At 46.4% G+C, this 17,717-nt stretch overlaps 1 protein-coding gene across 16 annotated transcripts in view; it reads right to left on the minus strand.

Annotated features, from left to right (window-relative positions):
- The window catches only part of PTPRT (protein tyrosine phosphatase receptor type T), a 1,174,296-nt gene that overhangs the window by 185,926 nt on the left and 970,653 nt on the right, over positions 1-17,717 (minus strand). For 10 of the 16 annotated variants that reach the window (XM_060285697.1, XM_060285702.1, XM_060285701.1 and 7 more), the window contains exon 14: positions 17,526-17,582. The exons of the other annotated variants lie outside the window; for them this stretch is intronic. In XM_060285697.1, the coding sequence (XP_060141680.1) occupies positions 17,526-17,582 (57 nt within the window). The remainder of the gene's footprint in view (positions 1-17,525; positions 17,583-17,717) is intronic. 16 annotated transcript variants of the gene reach the window in all.

The following is a 17,717-nucleotide window of genomic DNA, read 5'->3' on the forward strand; positions in this document are numbered from 1 at the left end:
AGAATAAACAGAGACAAAAGAACAGGGACGGGACCTGCACCAATGGAAGGGAGCCGTGAAGGAGGAAAGGTTTCCATACACTAGGAAGCCCCTTCGCTGGCGGAGACTGCGGGTGGCGGAGGGGGGGAAGCTTCAGAGCTGTGGAGGAGAGCGCAGCCACAGGGGTGCGGAGGGCAAAGCGGAGAGATTCCCGCACAGAGGATCAGGGCCGACCGGCACTCACCAGCCCGGGAGACTTGTCTGCTCACCCGCCGGGGCGGGCGGGGCTGCGAGCTGAGGCTCGGGCTTCGGTCGGAGCGCAGGGAGAGGACTGGGGTTGGCGGCGTGAACACAGCCTGAAGGGGTTAGTGCGCCACGGCTAGCCAGGAGGGAGTCCGGCGAAAAGTCTGGAGCTGCCGAAGAGGCAAGAGACTTTTTCTTGCCTCTTTGTTTCCTGGTGTGCGAGGAGAGGGGATTAAGAGCGCTGCTTAAAGGAGCTCCAGAGACGGGCGCGAGCCGCGGATAACAGCGCGGACCCCAGAGACGGGCAGGAGACGCTAAGGCTGCTGCTGCCGCCACCAAGAAGCCCGTCTGCAAGCACAGCTCACTATCCACACCCCGCTTCCGGGGAACCTATGCAGCCCGCCACTGCCAAGGTCCCGGGATCCAGGGACAACTTCCCCGGGAGAAGCACGGCGCGCCTCACGCTGTACAACGTCACGCCGCCGGCGCCTCACGCTGGTGCAACGTCACGCCGGCCTCTGCCGCCGCAGGCCCGCCCCGCACTCCGTGCCCCTCCCTCCCCCGCGCCTGAGTGAGCCACAGACCCCAAAACAGCTGCTCCTTTAACCCCGTCCTGTCTGAGCTAAGAACAGACGCCCTCCGGCGACCTACACACAGAGGCGGGGCAAAATCCAAAGCTGAGCCCCTGGGAGCTGTGAGAACAAAGAAGAGAAGGGGAAATCCCTCCCAGCAGCCTCAGGAGCAGCGGATTAAAGCTCCACAATCAACTTGATGTACCCTGCACCTGTGGAATACCTGAATAGACAACGAATCATCCCCAATTAACGACGTGGACTTTGAGAACAAGATTTATGATTTTTTTCCCCTTTTCCTCTTTTTGTGAGTGTGTATGTGTATGCTTCTGTTTGAGATTTTGTCTGTATAGCTTTGCTTCCACCATTTGTCCGAAGGTTCTATCCATCCATTAAAAATTTTTTTTTTCTTAATAATTATTTTTTTTATTTAAATAACTTTATTTTACTGCTTCTTTCTTTCTTTCCTTCCTTCCCTCCTTTAGACAAGGAATCATCCCAAATTGAGGAGGTGGACTTTGAGAGCAAGATTTATGTTTTCTTTCCTTTTTCCTCTTTTTGTGAGTGTGTATGTGTATGCTTCTGTGTGAGATTTTGTCTGTATAGCTTTCCTTCCACCATTTGTACTAGGGTTCTATCCGTGCGGTTTTTTTGTTGTTGTTTCCTTTTACATTTTTTTCTTTCTTTTTCTCTTAATTATTTTTTTATTTTAATAACTATTATATTTTATCTTACTTTATTTTATTTTACTTTATCTCCTTTCTTTTTTCCTTCCTTCCCTCCTTCCTTCCTTCCTCCCTCCCTCCCTCCTTTCTTTCATTCTTTCTTTCTTTCTACTTCTACTAATTCTTTCTTTCTACTTTTTCTCCCTTTTATTCTGAGCCGTGTGGATGAAAGGCTCTTGGTGCAGCAGCCAGGAGTCAGTGCTGTGCCTCTGAAGAGGGAGAGCCAAGTTCAGGACACTGGTCCACAAGAGACCTCCCAGCTCCACGTAATATCAAATGGCGAAAATCTCCCAGAGATCTCCATCTCAACACCAGCACCCAGCTTCACTCAACGACCAGCAACCTACAGTGCTGGACATCCTATGCCAAACAACTAGCAAGACAGGAACAAAACCCCACCCATTAGCAGAGAGGCTGCCTAAAATCATAATAAGTCCACAGACACTCCAAAACACACCACCGACGTGGACCTGCCCACCAGAAAGACAAGATCCAGCCGCATCTACCAGATTACAGGCACTAGTCCCCTCCACCAGGAAGCCTACACAACCCACTGAACCAACGTTAGCCATTGGGGACAGACACCAAAAACAATGGGAACTACGAACCTGCAGCCTGCAAAAAGGAGACCCCGAACACAGTAAGATAAGCAAAATGAGAAGACAGAAAAACACACAGCAGATGAAGGAGCAAGATAAAAACCCACCAGACCTAACAAATGAAGAGGAAATAGGCAGTCTACCTGAAAAACAATTCAGAATAATGAGTAAAGATGATCCAAAATCCTGGAAACAGAATAGACAAAATGCAAGAAATATTTAACAAGGACCTAGAAGAAGTAAAGATGAAACAAGCAACGATGAACAACACAATAAATGAAATGAAAAATACTCTAGAAGGGATCAATAGCAGAATAACTGAGGCAGAAGAACGGATAAGTGACCTGGGAGATAAAATAGTGGAAATAACTACTGCAGAGCAGAATAAAGAAAAAAGAATGAAAAGAACTGAGGACAGTCTCAGAGACCTCTGGGACAACATCAAACGCACCAACATTCAAATTATAGGGGTTCCAGAAGAAGAAGAGAAAAAGAAAGGGACTGAGAAAATATTTGAAGAGATTATAGTTGAAAACTTCCCTAATATGGGAAAGGAAATAGTTAATCAAGTCCAGGAAGCACAGAGAGTCCCATACAGGATAAATCCAAGGAGAAAAATGCCAAGACACATATTAATCAAACTGTCAAAAATTAAATACAAAGAAAACATATTAAAAGCAGCAAGGGAAAAACAACAAATAACACACAAGGGAATCCCCATAAGGTTAACAGCTGATCTTTCAGCAGAAACTCTGCAAGCCAGAAGGGAGTGGCAGGACATATTTAAAGTGATGAAGGAGAAAAACCTGCAACCAAGATTACTCTACCCAGCAAGGATCTCATTCAGATTTGATGGAGAAATTAAAACCTTTACAGACAAGCAAAAGCTGAGAGAGTTCAGCACCACCAAACCAGCTTTACAACAAATGCTAAAGGAACTTCTCTAGGCAGGAAACACAAGAGAAGGAAAACATCTACAATAATAAACCCAAAACAATTAAGAAAATGGGAATAGGAACATACATGTTGATAATTACCTTAAATGTAAATGGACTAAATGCTCCCACCAAAAGACAGAGATTGGCTGAATGGATACAAAAACAAGACCCATATATTTGCTGCCTACAAGAGACCCACTTCAGACCTAGAGACACATACAGACTGAAAGTGAGGGGATGGAAAAAGATATTCCATGCAAATAGAAACCAAAAGAAAGCTGGAGTAGCAATTCTCATATCACACAAAATAGACTTAAAAATAAAGACTATTAGAAGAGACAAACAAGGCCACTACATAATGATCAAGGGATCGATCCAAGAAGAAGATATAACAATTGTAAATATTTATGCACCCAACATAGGAGCACCTCAATACATAAGGCAAATACTAACAGCCATAAAAGGGGAAATCCACAGTAACACATTCATAGTAGGGGACTTTAACACCCCACTTTCACCAATGGACAGATCATCCAAAATGAAAATAAATAAGGAAACACAAGCTTTAAATTATACATTAAACAAGATGGACTTAATTGATATTTATAGGACATTCCATCCAAAAACAACAGAATACACATTTTTCTCGAGTGCTCATGGAACATTCTCCAGGATAGATCATATCTTGGGTTACAAATCAAGCCTTGGTAAATTTAAGAAAATTGAAATTGTATCAAGTATCTTTTCTGGCCATAATGCTATGAGACTAGATATCAATTACAGGAAAAGATCTGTAAAAAATACAAACACATGGAGGCTAAACAATACACTACTTAATAACAAAGTGATCACTGAAGAAATCAAAGAGGAAATAAAATATCTAGAAACAAATGACAATGGAGACACAATGACCCAAAATCTACGAGATGCAGCAAAAGCAGTTCTAACAGGGAAGTTTATAGCAATACAATCCTACCTTAAGAAACAGGAAACATCTCGAATAAACAACCTAACCTTGCACCTAAAGCAATTAGAGAAAGAAGAACAAAAAAAAAAACCCCAAAGTTAGCAGAAGGAAAGAAATCATAAAGATCAGATCAGAAATAAATGAAAAAGAAATGAAGGAAATGATAGCATAGATCAATAAAACTAAAAGCTGGTTCTTTGAGAAGATAAACAAAATTGATAAACCATTAGCCAGACTCGTCAAGAAAAAAAGGAGAAGACTCAAATCAATAGAAATAGAAATGAAAAAGGAGAAATAACAACTGACACTGCAGAAATACAAAAGATCACGAGAGATTACTAAAAGCAACTCTATGCCAATAATGGACAACCTGGAAGAAATGGACAAATTCTTAGAAAAGCACAACCTGCCAAGACTGATTCAGGAAGAAATAGAAAATATGAACAGACCAATCACAAGCACTGAAGTTGAAACTGTGATTAAAAATCTTCCAACAAACAAAAGCCCAGGACCAAATGGCTTCACAGGCGAATTCTACCAAACATTTAGAGAAGAGCTAACACCTATCCTTCTCAAACTCTTCCAAAATATAGCAGAGGGAGGAACACTCCCAAACTCATTCTACGAGGCCACCATCACCCTGATACCAAAACCAGACAAGGATGTCACAAACAAAGAAAACTACAGGCCAATATCACTGATGAACATAGATACAAAAATCCTCAACAAAATACTAGCAAACAGAATCCAATAGCACATTAAACGGATCATACACCATGATCAAGGGGGGTTTATTCCAGGAATGCAAGGATTTTTCAATATACGCAAATCAATCAACGTGATACACCATATTAACAAATTGAAGGAGAAAAACCATATGATCATCTCAATAGATGCAGAACAAGCTTTTGACAAAATTCAACACCCATTTATGATAAAAACCCTGTAGAATGTAGGCATAGAGGGAACTTTCCTCAACATAATAAAGGCCATATATGACAAACCCACAGGCAACATCGTCCTCAATGTTGAAAAACTGAAAGCATTTCCACTAAGATCAGGAACAAGACAAGGTTGCCCACTGTCACCACTCTTATTCAACATAATTTTGGAAGTTTTAGCCACAGCAATCAGAGAAGAAAAGGAAATAAAAGGAATCCAAATCGGAAAAGAAGAAGTAAAGTTATCACTGTTTGCAGATGACATGATACTATACATAGAGAATCCTAAAGATGCTACCAGAAAACTACTAGAGCTAATCAATGGTAAAGTAGCAGGATACAAAATTAATGCACAGAAATCTCTGGCATTCCTATATACTAAAAATGAAAAATATGAAAGTGAAATCAAGAAAACACTCCCATTTACCACTGCAACAAAAAGAATAAAATATCTAGGAATAAACCTACCTCAGGAGACAAAAGACCTGTATGCAGAAAATTATAAGACACTGATGAAAGAAATTAAACATGATACAAATAGATGGAGAGATATACCATGTTCTTGGATTGGAAGAATCAACATTGTGAAAATGACTCTACTACCCAAAGCAATCTACAGATTCAATGCAATCCCTATCAAACTACCACTGGCATTTTCACAGAACTAGAACAAAAAATTTCAGAATCTGTATGGAAAGACAAAAGAGCCTAAACAGCCAAAGCAATCTTGAGAAAGAAAAACGGAGCTGGAGGAATCAGGCCCACTGACTTCACACTATACTACAAAGCTACAGTAATCAAGACAGTACTGGCACAAAAACAGAAAGATAGATCAATGGAACAGGATAGAAAGCCCAGAGGTAAACCCACGCACATATGATCACCTTATCTTTGATAAAGGAGGCAGGAATGTACAGTGGAGAAAAGACAGCCTCTTCAATAAGTGGTGCTGGGAAAACTGGACAGCTACATGGAAAAGAATGAAATTACAACACTCCCTAACACCATACACAAAAATAAGCTCAAAATGGATTAAAGACCTAAATGTAAGGCCAGAAAGTATCAAACTCTTAGAGGAAAACATAGGCAGAACACTCTGTGACATAAATCACAGCAAGATCCTTTTTGACCCACCTCCTAGAGAAATGGAAATAAAAACAAAAATAAACAAATGGGACCTAATGAAACTTAAAAGCTTTTGCACAGCAAAGGAAACCATAAACAAGAAAAAAGACAACCCTCAGAATGGGAGAAAATACTTGCAAATGAAGCAACTGACAAAGGATTAATCTCCAAAATTTATAAGCAGCTCATGCAGCTGAATAACAAAAAACCAAATAACTCAATCCAAAAATGGGCAGAGGACCTAAACAGACATTTCTCCAAAGAAGATATACAGACTGCCAACAGACACATGAAAGAATGCTCAACATCATTAATCATTAGAGAAATGCAAATCAAAACTACAATGAGATATCATCTCACACCAGTCAGAATGGCCATCAGCAAAAAATCTAGAAACAATAATGCTGGAGAGGGTGTGGAGAAAAGGAAACCCTCCTGCACTGCTGGTGGGAATGTAAATTGATACAGCCACTGTGGAGAACAGTATGGAGGTTCCTTAAAAAAACTACAAATAGAACTACCATATGACCCAGCAATCCCACTACTGGGCATATACCCTGAGAAAACCAAAATTCAAAAAGAGTCATGTACCAAAATGTTCATTGCAGCTCTATTTACAATAGCCCAGAGATGGAAACAACCTAAGTGTCCATCATCGGATGAATGGATAAAGAAGATGTGGCACATATATACAATGGAATATTACTCAGCCATAAAAAGAAACGAAATTGAGTTATTTGTAATGAGATGGATAGACCTAGAGTCTGTCATACAGAGTGAAGTAAGTCAGAAAGAGAAAGACAAATACCGTGTGCTAACACATATATATGGAATTTAAGGGAAAAAAATGTCATGAAGAACCTAGGGGTAAGACAGGAATAAAGAGGCAGACCTACTAGAGAATGGACTTGAGGATATGGGGAGGGGGAACGGTAAGCTGTGACAAAGCAAGAGAGAGGCATGGACATATATACACTACCAAATGTAAGGTAGATAGCTAGTGGGAAGCAGCAGCATAGCACAGGAAGATCAGCTCCGTGCTTTGTGACCACCTAGAGGAGTGGGATAGGGAGGGTGGGATGGGGGGAGACGCAAGAGGGAAGAGATATGGGAAGATATGTATATGTATAACTGATTCACTTTGCTATAAAGCAGAAACTAACACACCATTGTAAAGCAATTATACTCCAATAAAGATGTAAAAAAAAAAAAAAAAAGAGCCTGGGATGTGGCTGGGGTTGGAGTGACATCTGAAGTGGTGATCAGGAGCCAGCCTGTGGCTGAGGTTTCAGCGCATCTGTTGGTCAGCCGGCACCCATGGTGAGGGGTCAACGTATGCTTAGAGCTATGCTTGGACTTGGCCAGAAATAAAACTTCGCCCACAACCATGGACGTGGGCAAAGCTACGTGACCTCCAAATGGACTACACGCATTCCCTTGGCCTCATTAGCACCCATTCAACCCTTGGCCACAGGGAAAAAGTCCTAGCTATTGCCTGATGTGAGTGGTGCTGGGATTATAATGATGATGTGGGTACAGCCAGGTGCTGGGCATGCAAGGTGATTAGGAGACCACCCTGCTGTCTGAGAACTCACTATATAGTGGCGGAGACAAGTGTGCAAGCTGAACATCGAAGCTCCGTGTGAGGTCTGTACAGCGAAGGGAGTGTATGACTCTGCTTAGGCAAAACTAGACTACAAGCTTGATTTCCGTATGGCATCAGTGGTGTGGGACACACTGTGGACCACCCAGTGGTCTCCTCCCTCCCTTCCCCGCCCCGGCTCCCTGTGGTCCAGAAGAAGCCTGCCCCATGGATGAGGATGGAGAGGCCGAGTCAGCTCAGAGCCGACAGTGCCGGCTCCCTGCTTGCAGAACTTGTGTGTTGAGCCTGGAGCCCAGGGGGCTCAAAGTTGCTGAGCTGCGGGAGTGAGGGGCACCCAAGGCCTGCGCTGGGGATTAAGGATTTAGTCTAAAGAGCAGATGTGAGAGAGAACACACAGTCTTTCGGAGGCCCAGCGGCAAAGTGATAGTCCCTTTAGACCTTCTCTGGCAGCTGCTGTGAGAGAGCAAATGGTCACACTGAATGGATTGTTAATTCTTCCTGCGGAGTTCAGAGCAGTCCTGGGCAGCTGTAGAACAAGGGAAGCCTTCACAGGAGCAGTCAGTGTGGAGGCAGCACAAAAGCCTACCAGGGATGGCCTACAGGTCAAATGATGCCAGGACAATTGGAAACAGCCTGGTTGGTGAGGCAGAGGCCAAGGGCGGGGCGTGACCAGCAGCAGATGCTAAAGCTATTGAAATGCAGGAGGCAGATCACAGAGGGGAGGGTCAGGGCCACACAGGGGAGCCCCGCTGAGAGACAACTGCAGAGTCCAGCCAACTCGGAGACCCCACAGCGGGGGCAGGGGGGCCAGAGGGATTCTCTGGGATGTTGGCCCTTGGTCTTGGCCGCCTTGAGGTCTGTTTGCTGTAGAGGCACGGCTCTGGAAGGTGGACCCCCGCCTGCTGCGTGATGCTCAGGATTTCCAAGCGCACTTCCAAGTGTATTGGTTTCCTAGGGTTGTAATAAATTACCAAAACCTGGGTGGCTTAAACAGCAGAAATTTAGAGGCTGGAGGTTTGACATCAATGTGTCAGCAGGGCCGTGCTCCCTCTGAGGCTGGGTAGAAGCTTTCCTCGCCTCTCCTAGCTGCTGGCAACCCTCGGCACTGCTTGGCCTGTAGATGCATCACTCCAGTCTCCACCTCTGTCGTCACACAGGTTCTCCTTGTGTGTCTCTGTCTTCACCTGATGTTTTCCTTTTCTTGTAAGGACACCAGTCATATTGGATTTGGGGCCACCTTCATGACTTCATCTTAACTAATTATATCTGCAAAGACCTTCTTTCTAGATAAAATCACCTTCACAGGAACTGGGGGTTAGTTCTCCTTCAACACATCTTTTGTGAGGGACACAATTCAACCCATAACCCCAGATTATGCTGAGTCATGATTCAAACAGCCTGGGAAGGGGCTGCAAATGGGAGGGAGGTCTTAGCATTTCACTAAGTAAATTCAAACAGGAATGGTGTCAAACGGAGAGCACACAGTAAGAGGGATGGGAAACTCCTGCTTGGTCATGGGCTGAGTGGAACAGGAGGCTTCTGGAAGGACAGTAGGTCCTGGCTTTATTTGTCTGAACAGCACAGCGGGATGTACCAGGGGCCAAGGTGTCCCTAAGGCTCTTACTCAGAAACATAATCCAATTCATTCCAACTGATTTCGGCCAAATTGATCCCCTAAGGGGTGAACATGGTACCTGCCACAAAGGGGCAGGAATGGGGAGGGGAAGAGAAGATTTGACCAGCCAGGGCAGCTCTGCCCAGATCATACCTCTGGAATATGCAGCTTATAGCAAGTATCAAGGTGCCTGGAAGGGAGAGAAGGCTTGTGGGAGGGAGAGAGAGAAATCTATAGCAGGGATTAGTGAAAGCATGGGCAGGATCAGAGAGAACACGCAGCACAGAATTCAGATTAGTGCAACGCAGCTGAGTGAGGGTAATAAAACCAGCAGTGGGAGCCGCATCGATTGTTGAGATTCCAGCCAAATCCACCATGAACATGTTTTCTTTCTTCCAGCCTTTGCCCCTTGGCTTTTGAAAGCAGAAACACTGAATCACCGTGTTCTGTACTAAAAGCTGATCTACCCGCCTCCCCAAAGGATGGATAGAAAAGCAGCTCTGCTATTAGCAGATGATAGAGGGAAAAAGCTGAGGTCCGGAATGTTTGCCCGGTCGGTTCTCACTCACACGGACACAGAGTCTGGGGACAGGTCTCTCTGGGATGCACGTGATTCCTGTCCCCAGCCTGACCTCTCCTGGGTCAGCACCATGCGGGTCCAGGCTGGGTACTGGGCTCAGCAGGGCTGGACCAATGGATTTTGGGGAATCCCATTCAAAGGCTCCAGAGAATCAGTCTCTAGGAAGCTGGGCAGATGGGGCTGCATGGAGTTCAAATACCGGACTGAAAGCCAGTGCTCAGTGACTCACAATAAACCTAACAAAATGGTAGATGGGGGACTTGACGCATCACAGGGTGGAGGCCGAAGGTAGGGTGGGGCGGTGCGCCGTGCCTGGCACATACTCTACCTGCTCATTTATTAGTCCATTCGTGCATGGGGCCAGGTAAATGACCACTATACATGTGCTGGGCAGAGGGAAAGAGGTGACAGAAACCAGACAGTTCCAAGACAAGCGCTTGTAATGAGAATGTGTGCCCTGTTGGAGAGGAACCCCACTCAGGGCTGAGGGGGTGTCCTCGGTGCCCACTGGCCTGGCCAGTTGACCATCTTCTTTAGGTGCAGCCTGAGACAGTGGGGATCTGGGAAGGCTTTGCAGAGATCAGGCTGTCTGAATTTGATTCCAGGGGGTGAGTAAGGCAGACCATGCAGGGAGGTCATCCAGCAAAGGGAGCAGAGTGTGATAAGGCAGGTCCTATGTACATAACCAGTGTGAGTGTGGCGCTGGGCACCAAGGAGGAAATAGAGGTGGGGAGATGGGGAAGGGTCAGCGACTAGAGAGCGAAGGCTTTCGAATCAGGCTAATTGTCCCCGAGCACAAAGGGAATCTTGGGAGCATCTTAATCAGGATCAGACTCTTATTTTGGGGTGATCGCTTGTCTTCTGTAGAGCGTACATCGGAAAGGACCAGCGTGATGATAGGGAGACCACTTTGGAAGCTGTTACACTAATCTGATGAAGACTTTATGAATCTCAAACATGAGTCGCAGCAGTGAGCAAGAAGGGAAAGATGCAGAAGAGATTTCGGAGGCAAATATCGGACAGACCTGATGACTAATTGAATATTAAAGACAGGGAGAGAGAGGTCAAGGATGACGCTGGGTTTCTGAATCTGAATTTTTTTTTTTTTTTTTTTTCCCGGTACGCGGGCCTCTCACTGTTGTGGCCTCTCCCGTTGCGGAGCACAGGCTCCGGACGCGCAGGCTCAGCGGCCATGGCTCACGGGCCCAGCCGCTCCGCGGCATGCGGGATCCCTCCGGAACGGGGCACAAACCCGTGTCCCCTGCATTGGCAGGTGGACTCTCAACCACTGCGCCACCAGGGAAGCCCCTGAATCTGAATTTCATGGCAGTTTGGATAGCAGACTGGAGACGGATTTCTCCTTGGTCTAAGGAAAATATCCCAAGAGAGAAAAAGGTGTCGCGAGGGCCTCAGTCTCTTACATGCACCTTGCTTGGATGCTTGCTTTATAGGAAACACAGACATTCACATGCTACAGAACACTCCACAGGGGATAGGGCACCCCAGAAAGATGCCTTCCTCTTCTGCATTGTCTTTTGAGTCCATTGGGAGAGTGGTAGCAGAAGCTGGCAGTCAGAATGGTGTTCCAAGACCCCGGTGTCTGTCAGGCTGTGAACATCTGCTGTAAGACTACTGACAAAGGTGACACTCTGGTGCACTTGACTGAGTACTCGACTCCTTCCCTGCTTCATAGAGTCTGCCTGCAGCCACTTGGGCAGCCAAACGGAAAAGCTGAGGAGGTTCTGCGGTGACCACCTGGCTCCTGATTACCACCTGCCTCCCTGACCCCCAGCTGTTCTTCAGGTATTCCGCCCCTACTCTGCAGGTGCAGCCCCGGACTGTGCTCTGGGACCAACTGAAGCCTCCGTCAAGGGGAACTGGAGGATGCCCAGGTCTAAGGACTTCAGCATCGTGCTGCCTCACTCTCCATCCTGCTCTTGCTTTGGGCCATCTCTGCAGCTGGGGTTGCTGCGCTGCTGTGTCCAGCCTCCCACCCTGTATGTCCCGATTCCCTAATGAGCCCTGGTTTGTGAATCCTGCTGGGCACTTTAGGTGCCTCAGACCTGGGGCTCTGGTGGGTTCTTACCTCTCACCCCCATCCTCTGTGTTTCTCAGGCTGGGCCACAGTTCTGGCCCAGCCACCTGCCTGAATATCACCAATGTCGCCAGATTCTCTGCTTCCCTCCTCTCTGGACCTCAGTTTCCTCACCTGTAAAATGGGTTTAGGATAATAATGACAGCACAAGTCTAAGCACTTAAAGTTTATTTCTCATGTATTCCTCTCAACAACTAGCAATTATTAGTGTCCCCATTTTGCAGACAAGGAAATGGGGCAAACTGTGTAATCTCTCTGAGGCTCAAAGTCCCACAGCTAGTATGTGATATAGTTTTTGAGGCACAGCCCTGGATCATGGTAGTTCTCGGTCCCAGGCATGTAATGGGTGCTCACTAATACTGGCCATGGGTATAGAGCATAGCGGGTAAGATTACAGACTTTCCAGAGACCTAGGTTCAAATCCCGTTTCATCATTTCCGAGTTGTGTGATTTTCAGTCACCAGAGCCTCAGATTTCTTATCTATAAGATACAGTTTCCTTATCTATAAAATGAGAATGCTAATGGTACCCTACATGGTAGAGTTGTTTCAGTACATTAATAATATGAAACCCTCAGCACATTCCACGGGACGTAAGAAGGATGTAACACATATTTACTATTTTGTTGTTCTTTTCATCATCATGTTGAACACTCCTGGTGCCACTGTCCCCCAGAGCTGCCACCTCTCTCCAGCCAGCAGGCTGCACTCCCACTGCCTGTCTTCCACCTCTCTCCGCCAAGCACGGCCCCATCATGGTGCATGTACAGGTTTAAGTCTTTTCCAGAGAGCTTCATCTGGTCCTCCTGCCTCTAGCTCCTCTTCTCACACCATCCATCAACCCCTGCCAGAGGGCAGAACCTCCCTGGGAGGGTCCCTCACTCCCCAGGATGTCCAAGCCTGCCAGGGGCACCAGGCATCCTGCTGGGCCTTCCCTAAGGCTGCCGTGCTTCCCCATCTGCTCTCAGCCACACAGCCTTGCCCCAAAGGCTCAAACTCTTTCTACCTGGATCCAAGATTTACAAGACATCCCTGGGAAAGTTGCTTTAGAGGCAGTTAGCTGCAGAGCAGTCCCAGAGAGCATATTATGGCCTGAATCCTGTCACTGTGGCAAGGTCCTGATTTAAAGACTTGCCAGGAAAATAACAACAGAGAGTTTTAACATGAAGTGCAAAGGAGGGAATGGTAGAGTGGAGTTGTACCTGGCACCCTCTCAAAACAGGAGCCCTGCTGGAAATGCATCCACTTTGTCTGCTGACCCTGGTCATGACTGAGCCAGGCAGGGCAGGGACTCATCCTTACTACATCATAGAAAGGAAACCAAGGCTCAGAAAGGCTCAGTGATTTGCCAAAGTTCCCCAGTTTTAAGGAACAGAGTTTGGGCTCCACGTGAGGGCTTGTCCCAAGGCCCTCCTCCCCAGGGAGAATGGACAACGGGCACTCAGCATGGGCAAGGCAGTGACGATGGGCCAGCCTGCGGGTTCAGACCGGACGGAGCAGGGCTACCTGGCTGACTTTCGGTGCATCCATTCTAGCCTCCAGATTGGGTGCTGCCAGTCTCCTACTCGGCTCAGTCTCCCAGAGTGCCCCCTGGAGGCCTGGCCAGGCTACTGCAGGGGCTAGAAAAGCACTGTTTCAGTGATGGTGGGTCTGGGGTCCACCTGGTCCTTCAGCTGAAATGTTAAATAACTAGTCATCTGTTCACTGCAGTCGCAAGTCATCCCACTACAGAAAAACACCCAACCCTGACCATAAGAGGTTTTACCTTATTTTTTTCGATGGAAGCGTCCCTGGCCTCTGCCCACTACATGCCAGTAACGCCTCATACCCAGCTGTGACAACCAAATACATTTCCAGATATTGCTGAATGTCGCCTGGGGGTGTGTCTAAATGGAATAAAAAGACCTGAACATTTATTGACCCTCTGCACTCTGTGCATCTACGCTTCTGTCTACCAACTAGGCTCACAGATGGTCAAGCCGTTTTGTTGGGTTTTTTTTTAATTTTTAAAAATTGAAGTATAGTTGATTTACAATGTTGTATTAGTTTCTGGTGTAGAGCAAAGTGATTCAGTTTTATATCAATATATATATTCTTTTTTCAGATCCTTTTCCATTATAGGTCATTACAAGATACTGAATATAGTTCCCTATGCTATATAGTAGGACCTTGTTGTTTATCTGTTTTATATACAGTAGTTTGTATCTGCTAATCCTAAATTCCTAATTAGCTCTACATCTGCGCTAAGATGATAGCCACTAAGCCACACGTGGTTACTGAGCACTTGAAGTGCGTCTAGTGTGAAGGAGGAACTGAATTTTAAAATTTATCTCCAATAATTTAAATTGTAACATGGGAACACTGTAAAGTATATTTTGTTAAACACAATGTTTATCTTTTTAGGATAATACTTCATTATTAACTGTTTAAAATGTAGCATCTGAATTGCAAAGTGCTGTAAGTATAAAATTGACACCAGATTTCAAAGACTTAGTGCTAAAAAAAAATGCAACGTATCTTTCATTAGTAATTTTAAAATATTGCTTACATGTTAAAATGATAATATTTTGTAGACATTGGGTTAAATAAAATTTATTAAAATGAATTTCACCTGTTACTTTTTAACTTTAATGTGACTCTAAGAAATTTCAAAATACATACATGTCTAAGATGCTATATCTACTGAACACAGTGCAACTCTGGAGGTTTTCAGCAGGGGGTGCTTTTGCCCCTCAGGGGATATCTGGCTGTGTCAGCAGATGTACTTGCTGTCCTAGTTGGGGAATCAAGTGCTCCTGGCATCTAATGGGTTTAGGGATTTGCTAAACTTCCTACAGTGCACAGGACAGCCTCCCACAACTAAGACTTATCTGTCCCCAAATGTCACTAGTGCTGAGGTTGAGAAACCCTACCCTAGAGCATGAATTCCTTGAAGGAAAAGTCAGGAAGACCTGAAGAATTAGTCGGAGTTATCACACACAGTTCTCACCATTAATGATGGCCAGGGGTGTTGGTAACCTTGCTTCTCCTGATGGAGAGAAGGAAGCCCACACTAGAGCAATGACTCGCAAGAAGTGACTGAGCTGAGACTCGCACTCATCCACTCACTCTAAAAGCCAGCCTGCCCCCCTTGCTCCACAACCGGCTTCCACAGTCCTCTGAGTTGGTGCTGATGCGAAGAGGCTGCTTGTATTCACGGTCTAATGTCTCCATTACTCAGACCCGGGTGGTTATTATTCACATCAGCCGTTATTGCTACCAGGGGATGAGCATTAACAAAAACGCCCTTGGAAAGGGACAGCCTGCTCGAAATACTCGCGGGCACCTCACCCATCAAACGAGGCTGAGAAAGGCGTGGAAATAAATGCAACACAATGAAATAAACCTGTCAGAGAGGGAGCGTTCAGATGCCTCAGAAGGCAAGAGGTAAAACAAATGTGCCTGATATGGGATTGACTCTGTTTAAAGAAGACATTACAGGACTGCGGACTTGAAGAGAGCCCGGAAAACACTGGCCCAGCAGGAAGGGAGCTGCTTGCACCCTCCAGAGAAGCACTGTTTCCTTGGTACACTGGGTGTGGGCATGTGGTAGGAACCACTCTCTTCTCACTGTCACCGTGCATCCGTCTGCAACTGCCACCTCCTTTGGGGTGAGAGTGAGGCTGGGGGCCTTTGATGGGATGGGGTAGGAGCCTGACATTTGATGAAGGCCTGGAGAGCAGGGTACTCTCTAGGGTCACCTAATGTAATCTTGAGTATGACTCTGCAGTAGGTGTGACGATTCATTTTGCAGGTGAAACAAAGGCTGTGCAACTTACTTGAGGTCATATAACTAGGGAGTGGCTGTGATGACATTCCTAGGGTGTTGATGGTGACATGCTGGGCTATGGGGCTTGATGGCAGCCACAAAGGCGGGGACAGAACTTGGCTGTCGTGAATGCTGTGAAGGCTCTGCTCAGATCTCCTTTCCTGGGCTGGTGCGCTAATCTCCAGCTGGTGGAGCGGGGGGTGCTGGCTGCTAAGAGCTCACAGCCACCTCCTTCCCTGCAGAACTGCCATAAGGCAAAGTGAAGTTGCCTCGCCAGGACACGGGCAACGGCTAAACTGACACAGCGGCACAAATGCTGGAGCCCCTGCCTCAAAGTGGGGACGCCCCAGTGATAAGAGTGCACACTCCAGAGCCCCCGTGGGCTCAGCTGACACAGTCTCCACATCCTCCCTTGGCTTCTTCCCCGGCCCTATCCCATCTCCCTCACTTTCTTTCTTCTGAGAATACTCATCAGTGAATAATTTGCACAAGAATCCCCATCTCAGGCTCTGTGTCTGGGAAACCCAGGCTAAGACAGTGAAGCAGTGAAGCAGTGCTTCACTGAGCAGTGAAGTTTCCGAGTTTGGGAAAGGGGGTGAACAGAAGTGGACCATGAGGTCCTGGACGGCTGGACTCATGTCATCCTTGCATGATGTATCCCCTTTCCCACCATGACACACTGACCAGTCAGGGACTAGCAGAGAGGAGACCGCTGTCTGAGCAAGAACTTTGAGAGAGGTGCCAGTTAAAGATCTGAAATCTCTAAGAAACCTCCACTGACCAGGAAGGACCCCCGCAGTAGAGATTCCTATGTCAGCAGGGTCTCTTCTGTCTCTGGGGCTCCATGATGGGCATCAGCGTCTGATGGGTTCTGCATCCCAATCTTTGAAGAGCAGCGGAAGTTTATATGAAATGAGATTGAAATACAGTGTGCTACAGGGAAGGGGCTGGTATTTGCTTCAAATAAATACCTACACTATTTATTTAGACTGGGTGTTCCCATAGCACCCTTTTTCATATTCATTATCTTGTTTCATCTCAGGATACGGCTGCAGAAGACTCTGCAGGTGCAAAGTCTGTAAGAAAACGGTGCTCCCTAAGAGGGAAGCATTATTACTCTTACTTAACAGATAGGAGAGGTGGGAATCATCATACTGAAGTGACCTGTCCAAGACAAACGGCAGACGGTGTGGGGGTCATAGCCAGATCTAAGCACAGATAAGGTAGGTCAATTTTCCCCCAACCTCAGACCACAGCTCAGCTGTCACTTCCCCTGGGAATCATTCCCTGGGCTCCAGGTATGTTTGTTGGTTTATTTTGAACACCACACATCTCTTCTTTGTAGCCTGACTCAGAGTTGCAGCTGTCCATTTATTTGTGTAGTTTTTTTCTTTTTTTTGGATGAATGGCTCTTTCCCCTCCCCCAAAGGTACAGGAATAGGTTTTCTTTTGCTCATCACTATATACCTCAACGCTTAGAGCAGTGCCTGGCACATAGTAGGTACTGTGTATGCGTTAGTAGAATGGGTGAATGGATGAATAGATGGATGGATGGATAGAGGGAGGGAGGGAGGGAGGGAGGGAGGGATGGGGGGGTGGAGGGATGGCTGCGTGGGTGGATATGTGGGTGGGTTGGAGAGACTGCCAGTTCCTCTCGGGTGCACCTGGCCTCCAGGGACCACTGAGCACAGGCTGCTCTCACTCCCCTCCCCCCCGCCCAGGGCTCTGGTGATCACCTGTGGTGAGAAGGCAGAGTGGAGTCCCCGGGGTCACCTGGGCGCTGCCCATTGGTGCTGACCACAAGGAAGCCAGTCCCCAGGCAGCATGCAGAAGAGAAGGAGAGAAAGAAACACACATGAACACGTGCAGTACGGTGAACAAAGCTGCAATTCTCGCGGCTCTGAAGAGCTCACGCTAAACAGCAAAAG

Source organism: Globicephala melas, chromosome 15 (assembly GCF_963455315.2).
Source record: "Globicephala melas chromosome 15, mGloMel1.2, whole genome shotgun sequence".
NCBI classification, from domain to species: domain Eukaryota; kingdom Metazoa; phylum Chordata; class Mammalia; order Artiodactyla; family Delphinidae; genus Globicephala; species Globicephala melas.